Here is a 21,687-nt window from a genome sequence, read left to right on the forward strand (position 1 = left end):
CGTTTGTGCGTGTGTGCCTGTGTGTGTGTGTGCGTCTGCATGCATGCATATGTGTGTTAAACTAAATTCAACCACTCGAGAGGTAACAACAGTTTGTACAAGTCATTTGTCAAATAATTTTTGAGTACTTATTATTATTTTCCTGTGTTCACTCCAGGATTTGGGAATATCTCACCTCACACAGAGGGTGGACGCATCTTCTGTATTATCTATGCCCTGTTGGGAATTCCTCTGTTTGGGTTCTTGCTGGCAGGAGTGGGAGATCAGCTTGGAACAATCTTCGGAAAGGCAATTGCCAAAGTGGAGAAAATGATTGATGTGAGTTAAAGCAGATTTTACATTGATATTAAGTATTAGCTCAGTCAGTACAAAACTTTAAACATTATTTAAACAAAAATAAACATTTTACATTTATGTAATTTACATCAGTTATTAAATAATTGACATCAGAAATAAGTACAAATAATTCCTCACTGTGAAGTTACAAGTATTTTCTCGTTATAAACAAACTAGGCTCATTGGAAATGTATATACGTATATGCGTGCCTCTATATACATTTCTGCTGAATAATAATAATAAAAAACATATCGTTATGTATGTATCACTGTAGTTTCCATCTGAAATAAAAAAAATAAATGTATATAGTACAATTGGTATTGGGCCTTAGTAGGTTTGCTTGGTAGCTCACTTGCACTTGAGTAATGAAGAGCTCCGGCACGAACTCTGTATAAACTACAGTTTGACGAAACTGCTCAAATCTGCATAAGGAAGTTAAAATAGCACAGCTGCACCAAAAAAATGCATTTTGTTTATCATTTTTGCATTTCACTATCAGGTTGGTTTAGAGTTGGGTTTGGTGTAGGGGATATTTCCTACACGATAGAGCATTAACTTTAGCGACACTCCCCGGATATTTCAATTCTGAACAGCCGCAATATGTACCTCAAGCAGTGTAATAAAAACGCAGCAATTGGTTATTACCTGCAAAGTTTAGCTCTAAGTCTGATCAACCACACATGGACCAGATAATTGAGATCTTCATGAGCACATGATAAATTCCAGACAGCTGTGTTGGAGCAGGACTGGAACTGAACTCTGCAGGTACACTGTAAAAAAAAAAAAGTGTAAAATGACTGTCAGCTACAGCTGCGAAAAATACCCCAAAATTAAAAATATTATAATTGAATTAAAGTGCAAAAATCTTGAACAGAAATTTTACTTTTTTTTTTTTATACTAAAAAACAAATTCCAAAATTATTATTATAAAACACCTTAACTGTAAAAAAAAAATAAAAAAATAAAAAAATAAAACGGTAGAATGCCTGCCAACAACAGCTACCAATTTTTTTTAATCACATTTTAAGTAAAAAATAAAATTAAATAGAAAAACGGACCTGTTCACTGTAAAACATGAATCTCTTGCTGTAAACCAGAAACAGCATGCATGAAACAATATAACTATATGTTACTGCTTCAGCAACTACACAGTTACTGTATGTGAATAAAATAACATGCACCATAACCACAACAGTTCCTATTCCTCTGCATGACAGACAAAGCTTCTCATTCTCTCATTGTCTTGATTATGTCTTGCAATGTGACCAGCTTTTCCATATGCATAACAAAGAGTAACACCTTCTGAATTTACTCTTTCTAATCTCTTTGGTCTCTGATGGAAACCATTAGATAATTCAGAACATTCCTTTCTGCCAAAGGCAGCGACTGGATGTCTAGATTCTGAAGCTTTCATTTGACTTCTTGCATTGAAATTCTGTGCCATTTTGGAAATGATTTGCTCATATTGTGTATTTACTACATGCATAGCAATGGCTTCTTGCATGTGTTAACTACTCAATTAATGCAGACTTAAACATGAGGTTTTGTTTAGTTGCATTTGGCAAACCACTGTAACAGCTGAACATTTCCCTCATCCTGGATGAAAATGCTAGAGGATTGTCCATTGTCACCTCAGTTATCTTTCTCAAGTTAACCAAATTAGTCCCAACAAGTTTATCTCTCCTTGCGCCTTTGTCTGCTCTTTTGTCAAGAACTTCCAGTGAGAGAGCAGTAGTTAATGAGCGAGGAATGCAGATCATAAGAAGTCTACAAGCATTGTCATCTGACACACTATAAACATCCACTACCTTCTCCAGTTTTGACAAAAACTCTACAGGATCCATGTTATTAAGTTCAAAAGTACCCACTGCTGTAACAAGACTTTGAAAGTCGGTAAAATACTATTGTCTAACAGTTTGGCCATTTTCATTTCTTTGATCAAGAACTCTCTAATTTCCATTCTGTCTTGTTCGCACTGGTTCTATAAGGAACCTCACAGAATCATCTGAAGAATTATGTTGTTGACTAAAGGCTTCCTTGAAGTTATTCTCGTCATATTCATAATTGGATTGGGCATGTACCAACTGTCTAGCTGTCCTTTCATACAAACATGACATAGCCGCTGACTTGAGAATTTAGCAACTTGTTTTCTGTTTTCATTTCTTCTAATCTTTTCTTAGTTAACATGTTTGTCCTTCTTTGTTTTTATGCATTTTGGGACAATTTTTGAATTGAGACATAGCCCACTCGTAGGGGTCAACTGCCTTCTCTATCCCACCAAACATTCCTACTGTGCCTTGCTTAGCGATGTATTTAACTACCAGCGTTTCCATTTTCACAATCTTATTAAAGTTGTGTTCAGCAATTCAACACGCTTCTTTTCCTTCACTGAATGAACATTATCATGTTACTTTAAGATACCTGTTAGTCAAATTATTCACAGCTCTTGTGCTTTGGATGCAAATTAATAAAACAGCCACACTACGTCGGGCCTCTAAACCAAAATTTTTAGATCACACACTCCACTGGGGCTTACACTTCACTACACTAAACCATTAAAAAAAATAACACTGTCACAGTACGTTAGACAAAACCACACTACTTCAGGTTTTAATTTATATTATTAAAAGTTTATTTAGCCACAGTACGTCGGGCAAATCAACACTGCTTTTGGGCTTTAAACTTCACAGAGTCACAGTGCGTCAGACTCACTACACTAAAACACAAACAGTTATGAAATCATTCTGAGACCAGACTGCTTCGGGTCAATTCAGTTACTTTAAAATTTCATGAGAAATATCACAACTTCACAGTCAGTTTCAATTATGTTAGAAACTTACAAATCTGTTTCAGTTACTTTAGAAACAGTAGGTCTGATACAAGCACTTTGCTTCAGTTACTTAAGAAACAATGATTCCAATACTATGCTACCACACTTCATCGGGCTGATTCAGTTTCATTAGAATCTTAAACACAATTTGTACAGAAAAGGGTTAAAAACTCCTCCTGCTAATACTGACTAAACCAAATGATCTTGTCCTTTTCTAGATTTTTTAAACAAGGGGGTTACCTGACAAAGATAAAACAGATTAAAGAAACCGCTTTTTTACCTTTACTTGCTTTTTTTTTTATATCACTCCTGGCTGGCTCGCCAGTAAAAGAAAAAGTGATGAGGACATTGAAGATCTCGATGAAGATGTTTATTGCAGCATAGCAGAGACAAAGTAAAATAGGTGGAAAACCAGAATGGACAATAACACCGTGTGTACCACCGCAAGGGAGCGGTTTTAACTGCAAGTCAGTCTCGTCTTAAAATCATTTGCAAAACTGCCGCCAGGTGGCACAAAGGGATGGATTGCAAACTGACTGTAATTGTAAAATGTTGGTTTGTAAACAGAGATGAAAGTTTGAAGTAAAAATAAATAAATAAAATAAAATGAAAAAATCCTTCAGGTTCCATATGCAGAGTGAAATGAGAACGGTCCAGCATTTATAAATAATTCTTATTAACTCTGCTATTATTCCTGATTTTTCAAACTGCTAACGCTTTGCAGTTTTGAATTATGCCTTTACCGTGTGCCCAAAAATTGAGTATTATCTGTTTCAGCTGATTGATTGTGCTGGTGCCTCATATTCTTTGGAAACAGCCATTCACCATGCCATTCTACATGAGCAGCGGTCCACTTTGGCATATGTTGGCTCATTATGATTTTATTTTACCTAATGAATAATAGTTCAGCTTCAAATGGGCAACATCATGAATATGGAAATGTTTGGATTTGTCCCGAATGAGAGCAGTAATACCAACCTTACCTAATGTTTCGCTTTAAATTATTATTTTTTTTAGCTAAGCCTATATTATTATTATATACTGCAACTATATTTATCCATTATAATTATATATAATTTAAATCTTGTTCTGTTCTGATAGTTAAAAATTTTGAAATTTTTTGTCTTTTATTCTTTAAAAGAGTGTTTATTCTTTAAGAAAATAAGGGACAGAATAAGGGACGATCCTGTTTAGGCCTGCAATAATCTACCTGCAGTTAAAAAGTTATAAGAAATAATCATATTTGTTTTGCTTCACAGATTTATGTACAGTTATTCAAAAAAAAGAAAGATTAATGTCATAAAAAATGCCATCAGCCTGAGTAAATTTTACCATTATAGAATTGTGATTTTACAAAGGTAGTAATTTAGGAGGTGAAAATACTGTGAACTTACATGTGGCATGGAATTTTAAAGCATAACAATTGAAGGTCTATGAGACGTTAATCAATAAAGCATTTTTTTAAACAATGGCACTTAAAGTTTTGAACTAATATATTATTTCAACCATTTAGCCTGGGAATAAATAAAATCCATACTTTTCAATGAAAGAACACTTCGAGAGTATAGGTTGCTTCTGGTGTTTTGATTTGTACTTCAATTTTTTCTCTCTCTCTATTTGACAGAATTAACTTACAATGAAATACTTCTTCCTTCAGGTAGACTGAATGTTTTCCTGCCTTGCTTAATGTTGTACTCACGATAAATAATTTGTATTCGCCCAAACTGGTTTTGTAAAATCAAAACTTGCAGACGGTGAACCTGGGTGCAGTTAGAGTTAGCGGGAGCAGCTGACAGAGGATTCAGATTGGTCTTAAAACCATCCTCAAATGCCTACGTTCACAAATATAATGATTTTCGCAAAAAGAATGATTAATTATCAATTGAGAATTTGTTATTATTATGGTCTAGTGAAAATAATAATATGGGCTGCGAGAAAATAATGAATAAAAATAGTAGAGCTGCTGTGAGTGCAAGCAACATATTTCAACCCAGTAACATGACAACACACCGTTCATCGCAACTAAAAACAGACCGAATTCAGTCCTGCTGGAGGGGGTTGGGGTTTGAGGGGAGATATGTATAGCTTGTGGGGGTTGATATAAAGGTGTCAATCTCTTGCTCTTTATATTGACAGTGTCTTATGAGGGTTTAAAACTTGCAGAGCGGGTTTAGTCAAAATAGGACAAATGCCTTGTTTGGTTTGGCTTTTTTCATTTTTGCAACTGCATACAGAGTATTACATACATTACAATATAATATGTTTTTTTTTCTCAGGAGCTAGGTGCCTATGAGAGAGAGAGAGACAAAGAAACTGGCGAAAGAGATGCGCGTCTGCCAAAAGACAAAAACATTTGTTCTTAATGTATTTGTTGCTTTGTAGCTACTATTTTCAGTTTTAAATGTTCGCGGCAATGCTACAGTCGTTTTGGCAATACAAATGTAAAAATATATTGCAGTTATAAGAAACTGTCCCGAGACATCATGTAGGCCTAGTTATATTTAGTTTCATTACTGGGCAATTCGTTAATGATGAGATATTCGCAGTCAAAACCTGGGGCCAGATTCATGAAAATCTTCTCAGAATTTATGCAAACGCGTATAAAATGCTTTAAAAACTTTAACGGAGAAGTCTAGAGGATATTTAATAGGTCTGCCCCCCACATAAGATTTTTCTTATTACTAGTAGCCTAGTCATTCATTTAAGTCATTATTCAACTAATCGCACATTTATATTAAATTAATATCTATAAACCATTCTTCGCTCAAGCACATGCATTAAGTTTGCCACAAAGCACAAGCTATAGCCTAATTATTGTGAAAAAGGAGACATTTTAATTATTTATTAATAAACAAATGTTTTCTTGTCAGCTGCAAGATGAAATTCACAGTGCTGACTCTCTTTTTTTTTTACTTAAATTGTATGAAAGCAAGTAAAGAAGGTTCCCTTTTAAATCACTGAAGTTGTCAATTAATGTAGGTCTTTTTTACATTGTGTGCATTTTGTTGATTATAATGAGAGAATCTAATTCATTAATTCGTCCATTTTTTAGAGTTTCAATGATTTAGCTAAATCATACAGGTTTAATTTGTACGTTTCTTGTTTTAATTCGGCCTAAATAATGGGAGTGAAATTATACAGTTTTACTTAAAGGAAATAATTTATAAAACACGCAACAGTCAGTGTACAGACAGATATCTTTTTCCCAAGAAGTTATCTATCAAAATAAAGGACAGGTAACAAATAACAAAGTAGTGTGTGACAAAAATGCATGCTGTTTTGTTAATATTTTGTTTATATTTTAAAAAATAAATTAAAAATGTATTTGTGACAAATATAGGCCTAATATGTGAGAATATTGACATTTTTGGCTACCACTTTTAATGCTTCGATGCAAAGTGAACCACAATTTCTTTAGGATAATATAACACATAATTCATATTATATAAATAATACTGCACACCTGTTAAATGTTTTAAATCTAAAATATTGTGTAATACTGTGTAGCTTAGATAAAATATAAGCACAGGCTCATAGGCTTGACATTTATCCTGATTGAATTAGTTCTAAGAAACGCACATAATTTCACAAGTACTAAACTTTCATCTGTGAATATTCAATATTTTAACTACAGTTTTCCCCGACTGAAGCCATCAAATGTAACATATCGGCTAGGCAAAGTTGATGGCTATTTGCGAAAATGTGTTTTGATGCGCTTGTTTGCGTTGTTAAAGTGCCACTCAGCGGTCAAAAGCTGCAAATGCACTTTGCAGACGAGGCAGCAGACACGGCGGCAAAATGCTAATTTTGGTTGGCCACCTACTATACATGTTGCACCTTGGGTTCAATGGAGTTAGAATGAACCCTGAACATCCTAAGTTCAAACCTTTTATCCATTTTCAGTTTACTACCCTTCATGTAAATGGAGTTGCTCCAGTTGTAACAGCTGTAGTCTATATGTTAATTAAAGGGGGGGGGGTGAAATGCTCGTTTTTCACTCAATATCCTGTCAATCTTGAGTTCCTATAGAGTAGTACTGCATCCTTCATAACTCCAAAAAGTCTTTAGTTTTATTATATTTATAAAAGAAAGATAGTCTGTACCGTTTTTTTTCCCGGAAAAACACGAACGGCTGTAGGCTTGACGTGTGGGCGGAGCTAAAGAATCACGAGCGCGAGTTAGCTTTTGCGTTGAGAGCGTTTGGAAGCTGTGACATTACCGTGAGGAAAAAAACATCATCCAAAACAAACCATGGCTAACAGTCAGATTCAGCGTATATTTATGATCCAGAATCAGATCCAGAGGCTGAATGAGGTATTTATTGAAACTGTATATATTTGCTTAGCGGTTTTGGAAAATGACTAAGTTCCACTTTATGTCGTCTTTTTTTTTTTTTTTTTTTTAAGGTGTACATGTGGAAAGTGCAGTTTGATGGCAACATTGCATGTTGTTTACTTAATGTTCTTACGCGCCAATAGTTAAGTTAACAACACAGAGATGTTTGAAGCAGTTTTACTCACCGCCTGCGGTTCCAACACACGATCGTGACCCTTTTTCGTTGGGACTGCATTATCCTTAAGAAATAAACGATGTGCAAATCCGGCGTCAAACTGGGCCTTGTTTGTAAAACAAGCATCTTCGAAATGCAGGGAACAAACACAAACACTTGCACAACTCCGTTGATGATCTGTAAAAATAAACTCCATCCACTGGTCCCTTAATGCTGTTTTTTTTTTTGGTAATCTGTGCAGGGTTGTCTTGCCCTGGCAACCAAAAACACACTTCTTTTGTGACATTTCGCTGTCGCTCTGATCAGTGAATGTTTCTGCTCTCAGTGGTCTGCTATACGGGAGCGCGCGCTCTTCCGGCAGAAGTGCCTTAGGACCCATATAAGGAAATTCCGCTCCATCTAACCTCACAGAGACCCATACTCGAAAAAAAAACTTTCCGAAACTTGTGACAAACCGGAAATACTCCTTCAAACGTACAACTTAATTTTTGAAACTTTGTCCATGTTTAGCATGGGAATCCAACTCTTTAACAGTGTAAAAAACTCAGTATGCATGAAATAGCATTTCACCCCCCCTTTAAGTTCTGACACCCCTTTGTCTGAAGTGGTTCTCAGTGTCCCACTCTACAATTGGTCACCATTTGCTCAGGATGTGATCATCCCAAATGGTCTACGAACAACATAACTGCTGACTTTCTTCTTCTCTATAATAATTGAGCCATTTCGGGAAATGAGCATGATCAAACATATTGTGGAGTGGAAGCTGGGTCGAGACGGACTATAATTTCTTACAGCTTGGTCATAATAATTTAGTAAGTTCCTGATTTTTTTTTTATTAGGATATTTGACTTTACTTTTATGGATTTTGTTTGGCAGCCGCTGCTGTCAGTCATTTTAACATATCTATTTTTATTTTTTACGATTTGTTTAGGCAGGCAGTTCTAGTTCCCAGCATGCTTTGCATAGGACTGGATGAGGAGAATAAATGTTGATATGAAGTGATTTATTTGTTTTCACTGGGAAAGGGCCCTGTTAGTGTTAAATGCTGTTATGTTTAAAAGAGTTTCTATAATGTTGAAGTTTTTGTAGTTACAATTGTTTTTGTGGTTACTTTTTTTTTTTTTGGCTGCCAGCAATTTAAAAGATTTTTATTTTTTACTGTTTAATTATAGATTTCTAATTTTTTTTCACAAATTATGTAATTTAAGAGAAAATAAGAATCTTTGTATAAAAATACAGTACTATTTCTGTATAAAAATGTGAATTACTGTAGTATTATATTTTTAATGTCATAATACTTCAAATAACAGCCAAAATGTCTGTGTTGTGGCATCCTCTGAATTTCTCCATAGAGAAATAGAAATATCTGATTTTGAGACTTAATAAAAATGCACAAAAATACATGAAGATTGGTGACAAACCAAAAATCAGTTGAATCATGATTGCGGTAGAAGTCTGGAGGTATGAATGAGCCATAGTACCATTAATCAGAGCTGCAGTTGCCATCCTTCTAACATAATGATACGGGCAGCATGGTACTTGCACAATCTAACTCTGAAAAACAGCTCAGGATTTATTAAATGGAAATCAGAAATTATGTGACTGCTCAGACAGTCCTAAGGACACTGCATTTATTACCAGATATTCCTTATGTCTTTTACCTATTTCCATTCCTTTTGGAGATTTATAAAGTGCGTGACTTATATGTCACATCACATATTCAATTGTCATGAGGACAGTAACAGTAAGGACCAAATAAGGACGAACAGGAACTAAATGGGAACATTCACGTGAGTTTAATACTGCAGACCATCAAAGTCTTTTATCCGTGCTCTGTCCCAGCTGATGAAGTCATTTTCAGCTTTTCTATGCTCTCTGTTGACTTCCTGTTTGTACAGCATGATCAAAGACAGCACAGATGGATGCACACTGTCTTCACTAAGTGCTCTTGCTGATCGTTGATCAAACATGTTCCACTTAATTAATTGTATTTTCATTTGGCCTGTTCTAGAAAGCCATTTCATTCAAACAGGTCACATTTATCAAAGTGGACACTTCAATTAGATAGTTGATAGATTTTTCATTTAATTCGTTACACAATAACTACTGAATATTAAACTATTAAAATATTAAAACAGTGAGACAGAGAATGAGAACCATCAGAAATATAAATGAAATATATATCGCTGATTGAAATATGTGACAAAACCTGTCCCACAATTTAATCTGCTGTTGCTTTTTTAAAATTCCAGTTTAAAATAACACACTTTAAAATTAATAACACATGATAACTAGAGTGTTCTTAACACAAATGTTCCATTTCGTCTTCTTTTCATTTAATTAAAAATCATGACATTATATTTTAATTACTCCCTCTGACTCCCCCATTCTGACAGCATAATGCAGTATATATTAAATATGTATTTAACTTGGGGCACTGCATGCTGAGGGTCCTTAGTATTCAATATTTCATCTTGCCTCATTTTTACAATTATGTTTATAAATATCTAGTGGTTTTGACAAGGTTTTGACAGGAACAGGCATTTGTAGTCTTGAATCTGAATATCCTCCGTATTCTGTATTTCACCTGATATGAATTCAGTAATGTCATATTGGCTTGCCATGATTATAAGTGGGTTTTATTAGTAGCTAGTTAGCAGCATCAGGATAACAAAATGCATACTTCTTATGGAAAACCTGCAGATGTCAAAGTAGTTGTTGACATTTCATGTGGCCAGTAAACAGTAAACCAGTCAATGGTGTGCCTTGTCATACTGAAAAAATACTTGTCTTTAGGCAAAACAAAGCCTGCCAGGGTTTTGACAAATATTCAGTCAGTGGGTCTCACACTAAATGTACCTTACTACATTTTTACCATTAATTTCTGGTACACAATGTATGGATGTGGTCGAACCTCAGAGATAGGCCTTTCGCAAGTTAGGGTTAACTTGTGGGTTAGGTGCTGTCTTGACACAGAAATGATATGATGGAAACCTGTCACATATATATGCAGGAGTCTGATGTACAGTACAGCTACAGCATACTGACAACTGAAAACGAGTCAGTGGCAGTGATGCGAGTGTGAAATGCTAAATTAACAAGGTCTGCACTTCACTATACTTAGGGACCTTAAATCTTTAAAAAAATGTTTAAATAAATAAAGCTCAAAAGGCACACTTTATCTCTTGCTTACTAGAAATGCATGCTTGTGAGTGCAGAACTGGCATTACCAGATATTCTTCTGCTAATGAGAAAGACTTGTAATTCCAGTGACTCTACAAAAAAAATTAAAAAATTTTGATAGCCACCAAAATAATGAGATAGTTCAGCATATTAAGCATGGTGGGCAATTAACAGGGCCTTGTGGCAAAAATGTCCACAAATTCAAGATTCAAAATTGGGCAAAAAATGCCCCTGCACAATTAAACAATCTATTGCAGCTGTTGAGCTAAATGAAAAGAAAAGTGTCTAATTGCAGAATTACAATTTCATTCACGCACACTGCAACAAATTACTTTTTCCTTGTTTTTTATTATTTATTTATTTATTTGTTTGTTTGCAGCGTTGAGCCTTATAGCCATTTACACACATTGTTTGATGCGCTTAGGAATGTCATGGCCAATCAGAGATTGACGCTTAGATTGAGAGGTGTGCAGATTAGTCAGCTCTGAAAACTCCAGCATTGTTAGACACTAACTTCATGGACTGAGATGTTTTTCTGGGAAGCCAGCACCAGAATACACGACGAGCCATGTTCCCAAAATGAAAACACAACACAAAGTTTATATGTATTCTGTTAATCAACCTCAATCATTATCACAATATCAAGAACAATAATCAACAACAATATTTTTTTGTCATATTGCACCCATATTAGTTAATGTTTTTAAACGTATAATTAAGATACAATTGTAAACAGTCAGTTATTATGTCTAACAGTTTAAAGTACTGTATTTTGATTGACTGAAGTAATTGGTTAAATTTAACATTTAATTTAACATTTTAAATTTAAGACAACATATATACAGTTATTATTGCTCTCACAGATGTAAAAAAATGCACCTAGACAACAATTCCAGGGTGGAATTGCGTAGATTTTTACAAAGCTTAGCGTTTTGAAAAGCAAGTTGTGCTCTGATTGGCCAGCTATCCAGTGCATTATGATTGGCCAAATGCCTCAAGGGTGTGACGGAAATGTTACGCCCAATGAGATAAGACAAAACCAATAAGAACCCATTATATATGAGGCATTCATTGCATCCAGTGGGGACATAATTACAGATTATAAAGATTTATACTGTCTTAACATGTTGCGTTGCATAGCATGCTGCATAAACATAAAACCATGTCTGAATTTGTGAATGGAGAAACGACTAACAACAAGCTCTAACAGTTTCTCTACACTGCCCCACTTTATAGAAACAGACATCGGCATTGTAGACTACTCTCACGGGAAACAGTCCTCATCCTCCGTAAAATGAATACATCTGAATACTTAGGTTGAACTGTTCTGGAACAGTTGGTAATACAACTTAACCACTGATTTCTAGTAGTGTCCTCTTTTGTAAGACCAAACAAAGTAGTAGCTTAGCATTCACAACGAAACACAGCATCTCCACAACATGGCAGCGGAGGCTGTTTGTGTGATTATTTGGGCGGCGTTATGCAAATATTCCCACATCGTGATTTAGACACGTGGGCACATGTGTACAAGTCGTTTTAGGGCGGATTAGTTGACCTTTTAACTTTTATAAAGAATATCTCTTTGGATTTGAGACTTTAGTATTTGCAACTTTACTGATCTTCTTTGTGCACCATAAGCTTGTAACACTCCAAAGAGAAAGGAAAATTTTAAATCGCATCATATGACCCCTTTAACAATCTTGACAATAATGTGTAGTGAAGAAAAAAAAGAGTTCAAGTTACATGAATTGTTGCACTGAAAACAAAATTATGTTGAGTTACAGCTGCCACAAGTAAAAGTGAATGCATTACATAGACAAAAGGGAGGTGTAAAGATAGGGACTGTAATACACAGAATGCAGAAACGAGGTAGCAAACGAAAGAGAGAGGAAGGAAAGAATAAACTGTGATCTGGGGAGATAAACACAGGTGCCGGGAGTCCGGCTTAATGTCATTGCAGAAATAATAACAACCAGCTCCATGTAAAATGAAACCGCATTTATCTCATTAGCTAAAAGATGTCTGGAGTCTTTGTCTCATTTGAGTTAATGGTTTTTCTCAAAAGTGTTTTCCATTATGCGTTTTTAAATGTGCAGTGTAAAATTTAGAGGCATCTTGCGGTGAGGTTACGAATTGCAACCAATGGCTCAGTCCCCGCTCACCCCTACCAATTCAGGACTAAGATGTCATTGGTAAAGACAGCAGAGAGCAATGAGATTTCTTTACAAAGGTAAATTAAGGAATTATAGTAACTTAATTATTCAATAAATCATTGTGAATATTAATGTACTTGTTCATCATTGTGTCCGTTTTTTATTCGCAAGAGCAACAAATGGACAAAACGAGCTCTGTAGAGCAGTTTGTCCATTTAGGACTATTGTACAAACATGGTGGCGGACCCGCAGTGTATGTACCTGTAGTTATAAATTGCTCAATCTAAGATAATAAAAACATGATGACTTACTGATAGGTCAGTTCTGCTCCTGGAGGTCCACCTTCCTGCATCGTTTAGCTCCAACACAGCTGCCTGGAAATTTCTAATGATGCTTGATTAGATGGGCCTTCACAGCAATGCCATAGAAGAACCATTTTTGGTTCCACAAAGAATCATTCAGTAAAAGGTTCTTTAAAGAATGATCTATTTCTCATTTGATTTGTGTCAACATCCTTCCACAGAGAGTTATCATGGCACAATATACTAGTTTTCTCTAAGTATATTCCCTGGATTCTGCATATGTATATTTATTCATTCATCATTCCATCTGTGGATGCCTCCATCTTTCCATCCATGCTTTTTTCTCTCCTCAGAAGTGGAATGTGAGTCAAACCAAGATCCGTGTGATTTCTACCGTTCTTTTCATTTTGTTTGGTTGTCTCCTCTTCGTCACCCTGCCGGCCATCATATTCAAACACATTGAGGGCTGGAGTGCACTGGAGTCCATCTACTTTGTCGTCATTACCTTGACAACCATCGGCTTTGGAGATTTTGTCGCGGGCGAGGGTGAGCGACGCCAGCATGAAGAGAACAGTGGTGAGCATAAACGAGACACACATTCATGCGATTAGTAGCTTGCAAAATGGATTATAGCATCTTGCTTGTTTGTTCAGGTGGTTCTGATTTGGAGTACCTGGACTACTACAAGCCTCTGGTGTGGTTCTGGATCCTGATTGGTTTAGCATACTTCGCTGCTGTTCTCAGTATGATTGGAGACTGGTTTCGTGTCATATCCAAGAAAACAAAAGAGGAGGTATGTTCTCATTTGAAGGAATTATGCAATCTTTAAACAATAGCTGCATCCACACCACACCACACCATTTACAGGGTTAGTTTATCCCAAAATAACAATTCTGTCATAATTGACTCACACTCTTGTTGTTCCAAACCCAATGCAATCAAATGTACAATATGCATTTTGGTCAATGTTTATATGCGAATAAAACCCTAAACTAATTATCATATAATGCACTCATATATCTCAAATAACTGGGATTAAACCTCTGGATTCATACAGATAACCTTTTTTTCAATAGCCCATTTCAGTTTTATTAATTATTAGATATGTCATCTTATTCAATATTTGTTTTATCCAAGCACTATAAAAATAGTTTGTATCAATTAAAGAGAAGTAAAAAAAATAAATAAAAAAAATAATCCAACCAACATCTGTCTCCAGTTCTCCTTGCAACTATCAGAGTTTGATTCCCTATGTCATAACTCTCCGTAATGTTGCTCCAAACCAGTTTGCTGTATTTTCAGTCTTTCTCTCCAATAGCAGATGGTCATGTATGTCAAAATTTTTACATTATAATCCACAGATTTATAGGCACAATATGTAAGATTTTTTTTATTAATATATCCAAAACCCACTAAAAACAGTGTTCACCTTTATTTTTTTTTTATATAGTGCTTTAAACAAAATACATTGCGTCAAAGCACTAAACAACATTCATTTGGAAAACAGTGTCTCAATAATGCAAAATGATAGTTAAAGGCAGTTCATCATTGAATTCAGTGATGTCATCTCTGTTCAGTTTAAATAGTGTCTGTGCATTTATTTGCAATCAAGTCAATGAAATCGCTGTAGATGAAGTGACCCCAACTAAGCAAGCCAGAGGCGACAGCGGATACAGACTGGATCTGGTGGCCACGGTGACCTCGGAACAAGAGAGAAACAGACAAATATTAGCGTAGATGCCATTCTCCTAATGATGTAGCAAGTACATAGGGTGTTATGTGAAGTGTTTCCGGTTCCGGTTTACCTAATTAATGCAGCCTAAAAATCCTTTAACGGATTTGGATATTAAAAGCATATTAGTATGTTATGTGTATACCAGGTTAAAGAGATAGGTCTTTAATCTAGATTTAAACTGCAAGAGTGTGTCTGCCTCCCGAACAATGTTAGGTAAACCCCGCAGTTGATTTTGATATTCTAGGTATTATCAAATTGCCTGAGTTTTGATAATGTAGCAGACGTAGAGGAGTATACTGTAAAATGAGCTCATTCAAATACTGAGGTGCTAAACCATTCAGGGCTTTATAAGTAATAAGCAATATTTAAAAATCTATACGATGTTTGATAGGGAGCCAGTGCAGTGTGGACAGGACCGGGCTAATATGGTCATAGTTCCTGGTTCTAGTAAAGAACTCTTGCTGCTGCATTTTGGACTAGCTGTAGTTTGTTTACTAAGCGTGCAGAACAACCACCCAATAAAGCATTACAATAGTCTAACCTTGAAGTCATAAATGCATGGATTAACATTTCTGCATTTGACATTGAGAGCATAGGCCGTAATTTAGATATATTTTTGAGATGGAAAATATGCAGTTTTACATATGCTAGAAACTTGTCTTTCTAAGGAAAGATTGCGATCAAGTAACACACCTAGGTTCCTAACTGATGGCGAAGAATTGACAGAGCAACCATCAAGTCTTAGACAGTGTTCTAGGTTATTACAAGCAGAGTTTTAAGGCCCTATAATTAACACCTCTGTTTTTTCTGAATTTAGCAGTAAGAAATTACTCATCCTCCAATTTTTTATATCGACTATGCATTCCATTAGTTTTTCAAATTGGTGTGTTTCACCGGGCTGCGAGGAAATATAGTACATAGAGTATCATCAGGATAACACTGAAAGCTAACACCATGTTTCCTGATGATATCTCCCAAGGGTAACATATAAAGCATGAAGAGTAGCGGCCCTAGTACTGAGCCTTGAGGTACTCCATACTGCACTTGTGATTGATATGATACATCTTCATTCACTGCTACGAACTGATGGCGGTCATATAAGTACGATTTAAACCCTGCTAATGCACTTCCACTGATGCCAACAAAGTGTTCAAGTCTATGCAAAAGAATGCTTTGGTCAATTGTGTCAAACGTAGCACTAAGATCCAATAAAACTAATAGAGAGATACACCCACGTTTAGATGATAAGAGCAGATCATTTGTAACTCTAAGGAGAGCAGTCTCAGTACTATGCTTCGGTCTAAATCCTGACTGGAAATCCTCACATATACCATTTTTCTCTAAGAAGGAATATAATTGTGAGGATACCACCTTTTCTAGTATCTTGGACAGAAAAGGGAGATTCGAGATTGGTCTATAATTAACAAGTTCTTTGGGGTCAAGTTGTGTTTTTAATGAGAGGCTTAATAACAGCCAGTTTGAAGGTTTTGGGGACATATCCTAATTACAATGAGGAATTAATAATAGTCAGAAGAGGATATATGACTTCTGGAAGCACCTCTTTTAGGAGCTTAGATGGTATAGGGTCTAACATACATGTTATTGGTTTAGATGATTTAACAAGTTTATACAATTCTTCCTCTCCTATAGTAGAGAATGAGTGGAACTGTTCCTCAGGGGGTCTATAGTGCACTGTCTGATGTGATACTGTAGCTGACAGCTGAATGGTTGCAATTTTATCTCTAATAGTATCGATTTTAGAAGTAAAGTAATTCATAAAGTCATTACTGTTGTGGTGTTGGGAAATGTCAACACTTGTTGAGGCTTTATGTTTCGTTAATTTAGCCACTGTATTGAATAAATACCTGGGGTTATGTTTGTTTTCTTCTAAAAGAGAAGAAAAGTAATCATATCTAGCAGTTTTTAATGCTTTTCTGTAGGATATGCTACTTTCCCGCCAAGCAATAGGAAATACCTCTAGTTTTGTTTTCCTCCAGCTGCGCTCCATTTTTCGGGCTGCTCTCTTTAAGGTGTGAGTATGCTCATTATACCATGGTGTCAAACTGTTTTCTTTAACATTCCTTAAGCGTAAAGGAGCAACTGTATTTAAAGTGCTAGAAAAGAAAGAGTCCAAAGTTACATAATCAAGTTGTTCTGAGGTTTTGGATACGCTAAGGAATTTGGATACATCAGGAAGATAACTTAAAAAGCAGTATTTTGTGGTAGAAGTGATGGTTCTTCGATACTTGTAACAAGAAGTAGAATTTACAATTTTGGCTATATGAGATTTGCACAGAACTAATTAATGATCTGAGATATCATCACTTGTCTGAATAATTTCAACACTATCAACATCAATTCCATGTGACAGTATTAAATCTAGAGTATGATTTCGACAATGAGTAGGTCCTGAAACATGTTGTCTAACACCAATAGAGTTCAGAATGTCTATAAATGCTGATCCCAATGCATCTTTTTCATTATCTACATTGATATTAAAATCACCAACTATTAAAACTTTATCAGCCAGAACTAACTCAGATGTAAAATCACCAAACTATTTAATAAAGTCTGTATGGTGCCCTGGTGGCCTGTATACAGTAGCCAGTACAAACATAACAGGGGATTTATCATTAACATTGGTTTCTCTGGATAATGTTATATGAAGCACCATTACTTCAAACTAGTTATACTTGAAGCCTGCCCTCTGAGAAATCCTGAAAACGTTGTTATAAATTGAAGCAACTCCTCCCCCTTTGCCTTTTAGACGCGGCTCATGTTTATAACATTAATCTTGGGGGGTGGACTCATTTAAAATAATGTAATCAGGTTTTAGCCAAGTTTCTGTCAAACAGAGCACATCTATATTATGATCAGTTATCATATTATTTACAAAAAGTGTTTTCATAGAAATGGATCTGATATTCAATAAGCCAAGCTTTATCATTTTTTTATCCATATTGCATTTGTTTTCTATTTGTTGAACCTCAATTAAATTGTTAGCCTTAACTTGGTTTGGAGGTTTTTTGTATTTTCTAGTTCGAGGAACAGACACAGTCTCTATAGTGTGATATCTAGGTGAAAGAGTATCTATGTGCTGAGAATTAGCTGACCTCTGTGATGGTAGGCAGCTAGCAGACGGTCGTTTAGCCAGTCTGTCTGCTTGCTGACCTGGGCCCCAGTTAGTCAAGTATAAACACTAAGACTATTTGCCATATTTCTAGAGAGAAGAGTGGCGCCACCTCAGGAGGGATTTTAAACAGGTCAGGTCTGCCCCTAAAAGCTTGTCCAATTGTCTATGAAACCTATGTTATTCTGTGGGCACCACTTAGACATCCAGCCATTGAGTGATGACAATCTGCTATGCATCTCGTCACCACGGTAAGCAGGGAGGGGACCAGAGCATATTACAGTGTCTGACATCGTGCTTGCAAGTTCACACACCTCTTTAAAGTTATTTTTAGTGATCTCCGACTGGCGAAGTCGAACATCATTAGCGCCGGCATGAATAACAATCTTACTGTATTTACGTTTAGCATTAGCCAGCACTTTTAAATTTGACAAGATGCCAGGCGCTCTGGCTCCCGGTAAACATTTGATTATGGTGGCTGGTGTCTCTATATTCACGTTCCGTACAATAGAATCACCAATAACTATAGCACTTTCATCAGGTGTCTCAGTGGGTGAATCACTGAGTGGGGAGAACCTGTTTAATGTTTTGATCGGAACAGAAGAGCGGTGTTTTGACCCACGACTACGCTGCCTCACCGTCACCCAGTTGCCCTGCTGCAGGGGCTCTGTTGCCGGAACCGGACAATGTACAGGAATCCCTGAGCTAGACGCATCCAAAGCTGTATCTAGAGCCCTAACATTCTTACTGTCCTCAATTAAAGTTTGGATGCGTGTCTCTAATTCTGAAATCTTCTCTGTCAGCCTAACTATTTCCCTGCATTTATCACATGTGAATCCCTCATCAGCGACAGAGATAGATAAACTGTACATGTGGCAAGAGGTGCAAATAACGATAGCAGGCGAAGCCATTACTCACTGTGCTTGATGAAATATTCTTACTGTGGTTGTTTGATGAACTTGTGAAAAACTGCAGCGTGAGAGAGAGGAGAGGAGAGGAGAAAAGAAAACGCTAATGACAAGCTAACGAGTGCTAACACTTTGCAGGTGTAATGCACTCACGGAAAAGTGAACGATCAAAGTTAATCAGATAAGATTGATCGATAATATCAGAAATATGGTGTGAATTAAGTTATATTTTACAACTTAAAAAAAAAACAAAAAAAAAAACAGACAGTGATAGTAAGAAAGATTATGGGGGCCGGGAACCGCAGGCCTGCTCACAGGTCGCTGGGTGCCCTCCGGCGAGCGTCGCTCCTGGACCACCCTTCGGGGAAAAGGCGGCGCTCGCTCCCCTATCTCCCGGTGTTGGGCGGCCTCCGCCAGCTCAATGGCCTCCACGAGCCCCGAGAGATCGGTGGGGTTCCTCATGCCAGCCGCCTGCCTCAACGCGCGGGGAAGGGCGCGGAGGAGTCGGTCGATCACCACACGCTCAGCTACCTGGTGTGCGGAGGTACCCCCGGTCAACAGCCAATGTTGGGCCAACCGGGATAGTTCGGCCGCCTGGGCGCGAGCGGGCTGTCGAGCTCGATATTCCCAGTCATGGAACTGCTGCGCCGCACAGATTGGGGAAAGGCCTACTCGGCTCAGGATCTCCTTTTTCACTTCTCCATAGTTCCGGCTTCTTTCGGCCGTCATGGTGAAATACGCCCGCTGCGCTTCCCCGGTAAGCAGCGGCGCGAGGAGTCGGGCCCACTCGTCCTCTGGGCATGCCTCCCGGACTGCGGTGGCCTCAAACATCTGAATGTACATCTCCACGTCATCATGCGCCGTCATTCGTGGCATCAGCTGGACGGCTTGGACACGGGGGTCAGGCAGCGGCGTGCGGTGGGTGGCGGCGCGGAGGGCGGCGAGCTCACGTTCGGCGTCTCCTTGACGTGAGGCCATGTGTTCCATTATCTGCTGCTGGCGGATGCTCACCTCGGTGAGGTGTTTTAGCAGCTCTTCCATGCCGGGGGAGGAGCGGCCGCCTGTGGAAACAGAGCAGATGCAAATGAAAGGGGGAAAAAAAGAAAAACAAAAAAACAAACGGGTGGCTTTAACGGTCTCCTCAGGGGTCGGTTGTCGGTGTCCACCTCACACTCTTGCCCGCATTCTCCACCAGTGTGGCGGGGTGAGGAACTACACGACAACCGATGGACAGAGAAAGTCCCCGAAGGGTGGATTTATTAAATGAATAGTGCTCTGGGTGAAGGCGGTGTTCTCCGTGGCGCTTCAAGTCCCTCGTGCTCGCTGTGTCCTGAGTGGTGGATCCCGTGCTGTGCTCTCCTTGGTGGGGCTGACGGTCACACGCTGCTCTCTGAAACAGAGGAGGTAAGGGTTAGCGTCTTTGTTGGGAGACATTCCTCCCCACTCTGCCTTCCTCCTCTGCCTAAGTAGGCGCCGCTTGATGAGCTGCAGGTGCGGCCGCTCAGCCCGTGATGAGCTAGTGCCGGTGATTCCAGTGTGTTGCCAGGGCGACGCTGACGAGCGCTCGGGACGCATGTCACAATATATATATATATATACATATACAGGTCCTTCTAAAAAAAATATTGTGATAAAGTTCATTATTTTCCATAATTTTTTTCATCATAAAATTAGCATATCATGAAAAGGTTCTCTAAACGAGCTATTAACCTAATCATCTGAATCAACTAATTAACTCTAAACACCTGCAAAAGATTCCTGAGGCTTTTAAAAACTCCCAGCCTGGTTCATTACTCAAAACCGCAATCATGACTGGCGACCTGACTGCTGTTCAGAGGGCCATCATTGACACCCTCAAGCGAGAGGGTAAGACACAGAAATAAATTTCTGAACGAATAGGCTGTTCCCAGAGTGCTGTATCAAGGCACCTCAGTGGGAAGTCTGTGGGAAGGAAAAAGTGTGGCAAAAAACGCTGCACAACGAGAAGAGGTGACCGGACCCTGAGGAAGATTGTGGAGAAGGACCGATTCCAGACCTTGGGGGACCTGCGGAAGCAGTGGACTGAGTCTAGAGTAGAAACATCCAGAGGAAATGGGCTACAGAGAAGCAGCACTGGACTGTTGCTCAGTGGTCCAAAGGACTTTTTCCGGATGAAAGCAAATTTTGCATGTCATTCGGAAATCAAGGTGCCAGAGTCTGGAGGAAGACTAGGGAGAAGGAAATGCCAAAATAATGCCTGAAGTCCAGTGTCAAGTACCCACAGTCAGTGATGGTCTGGGGTGCCATGTCAGCTTCTGGTGTTGGTCCACTGTGTTTTATCAAGGGCAGGGTCAATGCAGCTAGCTATCAGGAGATTTTGGAGCACTTCATGCTTCCATCTGCTGAAAAGCTTTATGGAGATGAAGATTTCATTTTTCACCACAACCTGGCACCTGCTCACAGTGCCAAAACCACTGGTAAATGGTTTACTGACCATGGTATTACTGTGCTCAGTTGGCCTGCCAACTCTCCTGACCTGAAGCCCATAGAGAATCTGTGGGATATTGTGAAGAGAAAGTTGAGAGACGCAAGACCCAACACTCTGGATGAGCTTAAGGCC

General features: G+C 37.9%; 1 protein-coding gene across 4 annotated transcripts in view; it reads left to right on the top strand.

Moving 5' to 3' along the window:
* kcnk2b (potassium channel, subfamily K, member 2b) overlaps positions 1-21,687 on the top strand; it is a 55,718-nt gene that overhangs the window by 28,973 nt on the left and 5,058 nt on the right. For all 4 annotated transcript variants that reach the window (XR_003294703.1, XR_003294701.1, XR_003294702.1 and 1 more), the window contains exons 4-6: positions 158-318; positions 13,669-13,891; positions 13,969-14,108. Coding sequence is in view for 1 of the 4 variants with exons in the window: in XM_026291640.1 (XP_026147425.1) it covers positions 158-318; positions 13,669-13,891; positions 13,969-14,108 (524 nt within the window). In the remaining 3 variants the exon portion in view is untranslated. The remainder of the gene's footprint in view (positions 1-157; positions 319-13,668; positions 13,892-13,968; positions 14,109-21,687) is intronic.

The sequence above is a fragment of the Carassius auratus genome, chromosome 20 (genome assembly GCF_003368295.1).
Source record: "Carassius auratus strain Wakin chromosome 20, ASM336829v1, whole genome shotgun sequence".
NCBI classification, from domain to species: domain Eukaryota; kingdom Metazoa; phylum Chordata; class Actinopteri; order Cypriniformes; family Cyprinidae; genus Carassius; species Carassius auratus.